The 11,399-nt window shown below is 46.5% G+C and overlaps 1 protein-coding gene across 2 annotated transcripts in view; it reads right to left on the bottom strand.

Moving 5' to 3' along the window:
• The window catches only part of WDR90 (WD repeat domain 90), a 70,496-nt gene that overhangs the window by 19,444 nt on the left and 39,653 nt on the right, over window positions 1–11,399 (bottom strand). For both annotated transcript variants that reach the window (XM_019507589.1, XM_019507591.1), the window contains exons 22-32: window positions 10,668–10,798; window positions 9,874–10,035; window positions 8,059–8,187; window positions 7,234–7,367; window positions 7,109–7,146; window positions 6,459–6,590; window positions 4,464–4,649; window positions 3,299–3,399; window positions 2,348–2,450; window positions 1,582–1,703; window positions 999–1,158 (exon numbers count right to left, since the gene is read on the bottom strand). In XM_019507589.1, the coding sequence (XP_019363134.1) occupies window positions 999–1,158; window positions 1,582–1,703; window positions 2,348–2,450; window positions 3,299–3,399; window positions 4,464–4,649; window positions 6,459–6,590; window positions 7,109–7,146; window positions 7,234–7,367; window positions 8,059–8,187; window positions 9,874–10,035; window positions 10,668–10,798 (1,398 nt within the window). The remainder of the gene's footprint in view (window positions 1–998; window positions 1,159–1,581; window positions 1,704–2,347; window positions 2,451–3,298; window positions 3,400–4,463; window positions 4,650–6,458; window positions 6,591–7,108; window positions 7,147–7,233; window positions 7,368–8,058; window positions 8,188–9,873; window positions 10,036–10,667; window positions 10,799–11,399) is intronic.

The raw sequence follows: 11,399 nt of genomic DNA, 5'->3' as shown, positions 1-11,399 counted from the left end.
CCCCCCCCCCCCCCCTTGTTTCTGAAAGGCAAAATGCAGGAAAAAGACTTTTGCAGAGTCATGGCTAACTGTGGGACAGAATAAATCCTCCTGGGAACACGGACTGTGCAGGGAATGGGGCATCAGGATGTTCCTCCTGCTAGCTGCCTCATCCAGACTGTCCTCAGGCATAGGCGACTGGTAGGGAGTGTATGTGCCCCCCGATGGCCAACACTGGTGCCCCCACTGACAAGGCTGCCGCTGGCAGTGGCTTCTGCAGGTGCCCCTCCAGATTCAGGAGGCACAAGCCACTCATGTCCCCAGGGATGCCACACTTCCTGGACACAGTGCGTTTCCAGGGGGACTTACTTTATCACCCAAGCTTAGGCCCTGGACCCTTGCAAGGACAATAGAAAGACTGTTAGTTTTTTACTGCAAGTAGTTCTTTATATATAAAGTTCCTGTAAATAAAGTGTTGTTTCCACATCACAAGCCTCATCAAGATATTACCATCAGCTTGCTTGCTGTTTCAGGCACAACTTACAGAACTCAACCCATAGCTATGGCTCTGAAGCGGTTAACACAGGATTGTGCCATCTTGGTAGCTGCATCTCACAAACAATGTTTCCATCCAGGCTTGTTTCTTTTCCAGTGAAGAAACAACTTCCCCACTTAAAACCCCACTTCTGGGGAGCTGATCTTTTGGGGAATGGTTTGTGTTGCATTCCGTTATATCAAGCTTCCCTTGGCTATAGAGTCCACTGAAAGAATCCTATCCCAACCAAAGGATCTTACACACAGAAGAAAAATGACCCTTTTATACTGCATGCACATTCTGGAGATACCCAAATGCCTAGCAGAAACTGGACATCTTCATTCTAGGCCCCACTCTATCCCTAAAGCTAGTTTAAACTCCCAAGATAACCCACACACACTCAAAACAATGTCCCTACACAGTTTAGCTGTCCTGAGGAGAATCCATACACACCCAAACACTTTATAGGTACAGGCATACTGACCTAGTGTAACAAGGAACCTGTCGTCCCGAGAGTATGCCATGGCCTGCACTTGCGTCTCGTGGTGAAAGAGAACTTTTTGGCAAGTCCCCTCTTGTACATTCCAGATGCGGATCTGACAGCGAGAACCTCCATTTCCCTGACCAGAGCCAGAAGCGAGAACCTGGAAAAACAATGTCACAACTGGGGACTCAATAAGAAACTACAGAGTGTCTTGTAGGAAAAAAAAAAAACAACTGGCCCTAGCATTAAACCAGAAGTGAACTCATGCAGTTGACAAAAGGAAAGGTCTGAAAATTTATAATGATGGCAACAACATCTGATGAAAGCTGTATTACAAAAGAGAACAGGGTTCATGGTCACATGCAGTAAGCGTAAGTAATAGCTAGTCCCAAGTATATGACCTAGGGAGAAGGCACACCTGTTTTAGCTCCCTAAGCCCAACTCCCCAGCTACAGAGTAGTTCAGGTGGAAGAGGAAAAGCATAAATATAGCAGTTTATTCAGCCAAAGTCCATTCAGTTAAGGGGAATGATATATATGTACAAGAATCACCCCTTCTCAAAAGGAGCCCAAGATATTCATACCTGGGCATCATGGCTAACTGCTAAAGTAGAGATCTCCTCTGGATGGCCAAGCCAGTGCTGCTGCGATCCCGAGTGCAGGTCTTCAACCACAATCACAGACCCACAGGTATAGGCGAATAAACCTGGTCAGTACAAGGTACAGAGAAGCAATAAGGACAGGTCTGCCTGGAGGTTTTAAGAGCATACCTTTGCAGTGCTCAATGTTACTTACACCTCAGATATAAGGAAGTGAATGTAACTCCTCTTTCAAGCATTTTTAGGTTATTTTTTTTCAACTTAGCCTTCAGATACCTTCCTCTCAGAAAAGGGAGGCATAGGTAAAAAAATCTATTCCTGTAACTTTGGTGCAGGAACCACCCCTCGGCCAAAACAAAACAAACCCCCCCCCCCCAAAAACAAAACCAAACCCTTCTTTTATATCTTCAGTTACATGTAACAATGCTTTCAGGTTAGATTCATAATAGCTTCAATATAAGGTAAGATGACCTCTATATAGCAAACAGCTCCCTTCCCCACCCACACCCCTCTCTCTCTCTCTCTCAACTGAAGACAGGATCTCATTTTGTCAAAAGACTTTGCCTGTATTAGCTAGTGCCTGGTGATATCACATAAGGATCACTTATTCCCCTACTGCACAAAGCAGGCACTGCAGCAGAGCAAGGATGTAAGTTTAACGGCAGCAAGACTATTTGACTTGTCCGACTGTGTAACATGTCTTTGCATTTCACATGCACGCCCCCTTCCCAAAGCCACAGAGCAAGAGTACCTGTGTCTGGGTTCCAGAGCATATTCCCCCTGCCATTTCCATTGTAGCCAACCACTGCCTTTAGTTTCAGGACCTTGTTACCAGCTGGAGGAGATGAGAAAGTCTGCAAGAAAAGACAATTCTAGTTAAAGTTTCAAGATTTGCACAGAAACAACACCCACAGACACACCAATTCATGCCAATACACACAGTTAAACAGCCAGACAGATGCACACCAATGTGCATATTTACACGTATACAAGTAAAAAAAACACCAGCACAATCACACAAACAGAACCACATGCTCATACACACAAGCAAGTATGTTGTAACAGCCTGGCAACATTGGTATGTCCCAGGAACAGGTGCTAATCCTGCCAGGAAAGGATGAAGTGGGTTCTGTGGATATTGATGATTATGCTTATTTACCTGGATACAAGGGAGGGAGGGGTAGTTTTTTCAAGGAGAGAGGACTGAATGTGTGGGCTGAATAATCCTGAGAGGGGGAGCCTGAAGCAGCACAGCCTAGTGAGAGGGACCAAGCTGACCTTCAGCGTTTCTTATTGTTTTGTTAATAAAGCCTATATCCAAGTGGGCAGAGTTTGCATCATCTACCGTGTGGGGAGTAGGAAAGGCTGGGAAAGGTACCTGCATTCAAACATATATGCAAAGATGCTGACAAAATGCAACATGCTCTCTTTCCCTGTTAATGATGCACAACATTTCAACTGCTTTCAAACCAAACATATGCAGATTTGCTAAGGGGAAACACAACTGAGAAACACCTGCTTTTGCTGTCATGGAAAGATCATTGCCAAATCACCTGCAATCATAGCAGAAAGCAACACTAACATTAATATATCTATCTATATAAAAATAAAATCATTTTTATATTACACACACACAAGACAATAAAAAGGAACTTGTATGCCTTTTTCCTGCCCAGCTACCTAGCACTAGGGCAATTCTTACCTTGGGAAGCACAGATGCTTTGAAGTGAGCAGTAAAGTGCCTGTAGGAGTCAGGGCGGATACAGTCCTGGGGTTCGGGAACTTTGGTTTCTTTTCTGAGTTCTAGCAAAGAATAGAAAATAAATGTCTGATTTTTGCTGATCAAGATGGTCCGTCTTAAGCAACTAGATTCCAGTTTGTTGACCTCTGTATAAAGAAGACCCAAATCCAAACCCAGAGCATAGGCTGGATTCTCTACTCCCTTTTACTAAGGCAATCATAGGCATAAAATGCTGCTGTGTTAAAATGGCAGCATTCAACACTCACGTGGTATGGATGCAAATAACTGCAAAGTGTATGGCAACAGTCAGGACATAGCAGGACACATCCTATATATCAGCTGCCTGGGCATATGGAAGAGGCCAGTGTTCAAGGTGTAAACAAAGAATCTACCTGAGTAAACCAGCTCTTTCTGGTGTTACACCAGAATGGCAGACATGCTGCCAAAAGCCCAAAGTGCTACCCCAACACACACCATGGGCATCATTACAGAAAACAGAAAGATGCAGCGTTAGTGAGACAAGCACAACTATAGTAGTAAGCTGCAGCTCCCCAACAAATCCTACCCAAGGCTCTGTGCACTGGCAGCCATTCATTCCTGGCAGCTAGTCATGAGCTGTTACAGCTTTGAAGCTGTATTTCTATTAATAGAAACAGTCAGAGCTTTAATTTTAGCTTGGCTTCGTAGAAAGTGCAAGTTCAAAGACAATGAAGACAGCATGGTGGAAGGGACACTTGGCATGCTTAGAAGCAGCAGGAGAGGAGGAGCCGGAGAAACAACAAATGGTCAGAGCCCAAAACAAACTTCCCTTAGTGTTGTTCCTCTGGTAAATCACATGCAAGACAAGGAAAAACAGCACCTGGGTGCTCTGGAACATATACTGCATTTGATTTCAGGTTTGGATCACATCCCCACCAGAAACCCTTGGCAGGCTATTAACATTTCTACTGACATTGCGCAGAATGCTACATGCCCACTCTGCTTACATCTTCATATGCATATATTTATAGTGATCTTTCCCCATTTATTTCAGGGACAGAAGAGCACACTGCCTTTCAGACTCATGCTATATTTGTTCCCATAATTGAGTAAAACTCATCAGTGGACCAGAACACTTGCGATTTACCATTTCCGGTGTGACTGGGAGACCCTGAACAATCCTGACTCACTTTGGACCTCACAACAATAGGCTTCTCACTCTTGACTGGTTCCTCCATGATGAGGGCTGAGTGGTTTGTGTCTCCGTTTGCTACTCCTCTGCTATTGCCTTGAAGATCTGCTTCCACTTCTTCATCTGATGCAAAGAAAACATCTGGAGAGAAATTGATAGAAAAGAGAAGAGAGTTATTTTGTGATTTTCAATGGCTGACCCTTTGACTGCAGGCAAAGCAGCCCTTGGCTCAGAGCTGCAGTGCACTTTTTGGAGTGCAAAGTAAAGGAGGTATTTTCTGCTGTATATGTGACAAACATGAGCATTAACAAAAGGGCCAATAATCAGAGTATTCACAGCAACTCCCAAGAAAAGTGGTGCTCAACTGCTGGCCCATGGGTTGAATGCAGCCTGTGGGGCTCCCCGTGGGTCCAGAAATTTGGCAGCAGGGGAGCAATAGCAGCACTTCAAGAGCTGCAGCAATTAATGGTGTTACTGCTCCCCTACTGCCATGTTTCCAGACCTGTAGGGAGCCCCAAAGGCCAGATGACACAACCCTACATGCCAGATCACACCAGTGTGTGGGGTCACTCCAGGGCCTGATCAGTTGCTCCGTGACTGCATGTGATATGTGGGGCTCACCCAGCGGGCTGCTTTACACCTGCAGATGAACCATGTACGCTGACCCCACACTGAATCCAGTCCACAGTCTAACTCTGCCACAGATCAACCCTGCACCATTCACCTTGCCCAGAGGGCCAGAAGATCGTGCACCACTGCTCAAGAACACCTGGCCACTAGCTCAATAGGTAGAACATCATAGGGAAGAAAATGGCATCCAAAAGCACCAGGCATTGTTACGCTGGCTATGCCTGCTCTAGGAAAGAGAACATGCAGTGTCAGAGTATGACTGGGACATAAGCAGTTGAGGCTTGACAACCGTTGGCCACCCAGGTTATCAGGAACAGAGCAGATCAGTGAAGCAAAGGTCCCAACTAGTCTGGGGATCAGGAGCAGGCGGGTCAGGAGGATGAGGTCTATAAGAACCCAGGACAAACTCTGGGTAGAACCACAGGTTTGGGGATGAGGGAGAGAGGAGTCAGGAACTGAAGGCAGGACCCAGGTTGGTATCACTAGCCAGGGGGTCCGCAGCAAGAAGATATAGCTGAATGGGACTGGAATGTGGGTGACTGCCAAGCTAAGCCTTAAGCCATGAGTCAGCTATCACAAGACAGGGGTCTGGACTGGAGTCTAGGACACAAGGGACCAGAGTGCTACCCCAACACACACTAGATTCTGGAGCTAGTGGCCAAATGTTCTTGGGCAGTGGTGCACAATCTTCTTCTGGCCCTCTGGGTGAGGTGAATGGTGTAGGGTTGATCTGTGGCAGCCAGCAAGGTAGCCTGGAGCATGAGGGGCCAAAGCTAGATTCTGGAACAATAACAGCAGGCAGGAACCAACGAGCAGAAATTAGGAACAAATCAGCAGCCACAAAGCCAGGGAGTGGGACCCAGGGAACAGGAAACCAAGAACAAACATACAGGACCCAGGACACTAGGAACAAAACAGGCAGGAATCAGGAACTGGGAAACTAGGAATCAAAGGCAAGGACCACAAATCTAAAGAATAAGATATGAGAAGCCCAAGACTAGATAGGGAGGCATTTGTCACATTGAGTAGCTTGCTGGGCTCTGCAAAACCTGCTACTTATAAGCAGGCAGCGATGCCCAGGAAGACAACTGGGGTCAGCTGGGGGGAGTTAGGCCCCTGGCAGCCAGGCCCCCTTTAACCAGGGCCAAACTGGGGGGAAAGTAAGTCTGCCTGAAGTCGTGACTCCTGAGAGCTGCTCATCTTGGCTTACAGGAAAGAGAGGTGGAAGGGAGAGGTGCCAGGCCATCTGTTCAACCATGCAGGGAGCATTCCCCAATGCAAACTTAATTCCCCCTTGCTGCAAGAGACTTCTCTTCTTACCATGACATCCCCTGTGGTGCACTGAGCTGATATCTAAACACAGAGGTGATGCTCGGCATGGAAGAGGAGCTGACTGGCGGGGTATCTCGTTGACCCCAGAGATCAAACTCTTTGGCTTCTCAGGGCTGTTTTCTGTGAACAGAAAGGGGATTAGGTAACTGCTTTGGACATCCTCTTGAAGCAGGCTGAAGCAATAGAAATGTCTACATACTTATCTCTTCAGATTCCTCATACCCAGATTAAGTCATTTACAAGCATCTTATTCTTGAGGAAAAAACAGGGAGAGGATAGATGAGAAGACGATATTGGATTGAGGGGAAAAGGAAAAGAAATGGAGGTAGCAGAGAAGATTAGGAGGGAGATAACCAGTACAAGAGATGAGGGGAAAAAAAGACGAGAAAAAACCTGTTAACCTGGCTGGCCCACTCTGCATTTATCCTCCTCAGCATTTATCTCTACGACAAGAAGAAACACTAACCAGGTACAGACATTCAACTTCAGAATGGCCCCTAACACAAACAGACATTTAGCCCTTAGCTGGTGACATCCTTAACAAAGGTGCTAAAATTCACTTTTACACCCCCTCCAAGGCTATCCTGCATCCTCAAAATAGCTCTGAAAAAGTGGCTGCATGATGGCGGTAAACTCACCGGCCTGGGGAGGCAGAATGGACTCAGAGAGGTGAACGCTGAAAAGGTAATAAATACAAGAGTTACAATGATGGTGCTGAATACAGAGACAATGGAAAGCATTCCTTTTACTGTTGTGTTCTTACACATCCTTAGGCAACTGCTCAGCAGGTAGAGCTAGGAAGTCCCAGAGAAAGATGGCATCTCCAACACTGATTACATGCCTTTGGTCAGGGGTGAAGGCCACTTGTTGAACTGGCTCTGAATGGCCTATATACACCTGGGAGGAAAGCACAGTGGAAAGGTGAGTTTTGCACTTTTAATGCTTAATCACTCTACCTTAATACTCTTACTGTAACACCCATGTTTTCCCTCAACACAGACACAGGAGATAAACAGTCTTACATCACAGAACAGGGTTCTTTAGTATTGTTTTGTGTATAGATAGAAACTTTTGTCCACAACTGCCTCACAGAAGTTTCTTGAATATATCCTGAGGATGCACACACCAGATTTGAGCTTCTTACTTTGAGGGTTGGTCTTAAAACGAAGTCATAGTGGTCAAGGAGAACATGAGTCCTCATCCTAACTGCCCAACTCTTGTGCACTGTTGAGCAAGTTGCTTCTTTTTTCTCAGTCTCTGCATCTCTAAGATGGGGATAATACTCACCTACCTGTGATGCCCTGACTGCACAAATTACTTCATGATTATAAAGTATCACAGAAGTAATAGTAGCAAGATGTAATGAGTCTGGTGGTCCATGCCTCACTGGACAAGACCATAATGGCATGTCATTATTGGGAACCAAGACTCAGGACTGGACTACTCAGGTCTTGGACAGATCAGAATTGAGGACAATAGCAAAGGCAGGCAGAGCAAGTTGGTTGCTTTCTACTAAGGAAGGATTAGTGGTAGCTTTAATTGAAAAAAAATCTAAGGCTCCATTAAATTTTTCCCTTGCTTGTGGTACCTGGAAGTTGATATTGAAATTCATCCGATAGTCCCACACTTTGATAACTCTGTCACCAGCAGTCAGCATGTACCTGGCATCCTCACTCAGCGCCAATGAAGAACAGTACTGTTTATGCACATGAGACACCTGCAAAAAAGGGAAGGCAGCGTTCCTGTTACCCAACGCAGCTGTTTCCATCACTAGGTTTAGTCTTTACTTAAATAAAGTGAGAAAAGATAGGGACAGATGCTTCAAAATATCTGACTGGACATGGGACTACTAAAGAATACTTTTACCCTCTGGCTAAAAAAAGTTTAAAACAGTAGCAAAAAGAAGGCAGAGATGCCCAACTCTCCCAGATATAAAAGGTTTTCAAATGCTTCCAGTCTTACCCCATTCTGAATTACGTGCAGCTTGCAAGGTTTGTTAAACATTGAAACCTGGATAAATGCTCACCTCTTCAGAGACAGGAGAAGTGTGAATGAGCAACACAGAGAGACCAGGTGGAACATTAGCCTTATAGGCATTTACATTCTGGTTATAAGCTCTTCATTTTCCTTTCTCTTTACTTTTTTTTTTTTTAAACAAAAGCTTGTGAGTGCCTGGACTTCAGCACAAAGTCCTGCCTGGGTTCTCAGGTGTATGTTAGCAGCAGGGATCCAGGTTTTCTGACTGATGAGGAAAAATGTGGATTTTCTCTTTTAACAGAGAAAATGACAGGTTTTTCTCCTTTAAAAGGAGGAAAACCTGGGAAACCATGGGTTTCCCCTTGCAGACTGGCGGAGCTCCAGCCTGCAAGGTGCTGCTTGCAGCTGGGAGCAGTGGGATGCAGGGGGCACCATGTGCATGTGTGCACGCACACATGCATGTGGCAGCCAGGCAGGATGGCAGAGAGCAGCTCCCCCCAAGTAAATCTATAGGGGTTGGGGGGGGTGGAAGAAGGCACAGGCAACTTATGATAGGCTAGGATGAACCAAGGTGATGTGGGAGGATGGTGGCACACGCTCCCCCAGATTTCTGCACCCACAGCAGGGCACAGGGCTACAGCCTGGCCAGACCAGCTCTGGAGGAGTCACCTCCGCAGCCCAGGAGGCAGGGCCCAGCGTAGGAGGGAGCAGTGCGCCACCATGGCCACTAAGGTAAGGTTCCCTCTGCCTGCCTAGTAGCAGCAGGGGTGCACGAACTCCACACTGCCACTGCCACACCTTATGCTGGTGACCATGTCAGTGCCACACTCCCCCTTACACCTGGTCCAGCCTGCTGAGCCACGTAGGTGGCTGCTGCCTGGAGCTGGTCTGGCCCACCTAGTGCCACTGTGGGCACAAAATTCTTAGGGGGGGGCATGTGCCTGCCCCCTCACCTGTGCACCACCTGTCCCTGCCATGTGTCGCTTGTGCCCACACCCACCTTCCCCACACACCCACTCACTTCCTCACACACTGGGGAGCTGGAGGTAGGGGGCTGTGGGTCAAGAGTGAAGGACACCAGCAGGGCTGAGGGGGCTGTAGCTTGAGAGTGAGGGGAAAGGGCAGGGGCAGGGCACCAGCATATCAAGGCTGCTCAGCACTACAAGGCATGGCCTGGTGAGCAAAGAGGGCAGGGGGAACTCTGGTTTTCCATGATAAAAAAAACAAAATATATAGGTAGGCTTCCAAAATCTTTTAAAATTGTAAATATATCAATAAAACATTGTGTTCAACTCATTTTGGGGGTTTAATCAGAGAATTCTGGATTTTTATCAGAGAAGCTGGGATTTTTACATAGAGAAAACCAGGATCTCTGAATAAGGCAACATAGAGATCATTGAACACTTTGGAGACCACGCAGCATTACCTCTCGAACCAAGCGTCCCGTTTTAGAGTCGAGCACAAGAACTTTGTTGGAGGCAGTGGACACCAAGAGCTGGCCAACAGGCACAGGAGAAAAGCAGACTCTCGTAGCAGAGTCCAGGCTTGTGCTGTCTAAATCTAGGATACTGATGTCTATCTTCAGTAGCTGTGAAATAAGAAGCTATTGAATGCCAGGTTCTAGGAAAGAATATTTTATGAAAAAAGATCCAGACAGCAGGGAACCTTTAGGAACTGACAAGGGGATAGCTTTGATATAGTTTTTTCTACTGCTTTTTTATCCAAGGCCTCTAAAGAAGTACCTTGTTTTTTTCTGTTAGTCTTCTCAAGAACAAGCCATTTGGTTAAGCGATTGCCATGGGCAGGCAAAACAGGCATGCGTTACTCAACAAGAGTTCATAAACAGGGCACAGAAACTGCCATGATCTGTGGGGCTTTTCACCAGCTTCCTTTTTTGCCCCAATATGATTGGAGGTGGTTTTGGAAAGGAAGGCTTCTTTAATTTGATGTTTTTATCCCATGAAAGGGGAAAATCAAAAGTACATTACAAGCTCACTTTTACACATTTGCTATGCAAGATAGGACATGTAGAGATACCTTCTTAGACACAAGGAAGGGCAAGGGAATCATTATCATGTCCCATGTGATGGAGTCTATATTCAACAATTCTTTTCCCTAGCCCCACCCCCACCCTGACAAAGTATTCAGCAGGCACGAGATGAGAAAGGCTCTCCTCCCATCCTATTTTCCTTCCCAACTTGGTGGCTCCTTGCCATTTACCTCATCTAGATTACAGGCATCCATGACAGTCACAGTGTACTTGGACGGACCTACAAAGGCTAAGAGACGTCCATCTCCACTCACTGCCAAGGCATCAGGACTGTAGTCAGCATCTTGGGACACTACATTGCCTGGAAGCAGTAAGACACAGGGTTAACAAGATAAGCAAAAAGAAAAACAGACCGAGTGTGAACAAGTCAAGATGAAATTCATTTTTGCATAGTATCTACGATATGGAGGAGGTATTCCTTTCTGCAGGTCAGTACTGATCCAATGTCCTGGGCAATGTCTAGTTTAGAAGATTCCAGATTTGAACACCTATTACTAGGGGTACACCAATAGTGATTTTTTGGGCCAATACTGACAGTCGATTTTAAACAAGCCATATCAGCTGAGACAGATCCAATTGCTGATATGCAGCTGGGCAGCTTAGACAGCAGTGTCAGGCTGGTAAGTCTGTTGTGAGGGAAGGGGAGGGGTGTGGTGGGGGGTAGACTGAGGTTCCTGCGATAAGGCACAGGACGGAGCCATGAGTGGTTTTGGGGGGGGGGAGGCCTGCAGAGAGGGGTGGTGGCTCCCACCGCTATGTGTACCCTGAGAGGATATAGGGGGTGGGTGCCACCCAGATCTGTGCATGGGGTGAGGGAAGGCTCTTCTCAGCAGGGGGGTTAAGCTGGGCTAGGGCTGTGCTTGCGGGCAAAAATCAAAATTTGCGATAACCCCCCCCCCATA

The sequence above is a fragment of the Gavialis gangeticus genome, unplaced genomic scaffold (genome assembly GCF_001723915.1).
Source record: "Gavialis gangeticus isolate Ggan-Ray unplaced genomic scaffold, GavGan_comp1, whole genome shotgun sequence".
Lineage (NCBI taxonomy): Eukaryota > Metazoa > Chordata > Crocodylia > Gavialidae > Gavialis > Gavialis gangeticus.
Note: the sequence above shows the minus strand (reverse complement) of the source record. Positions and strands in the feature narration are given on the sequence as shown.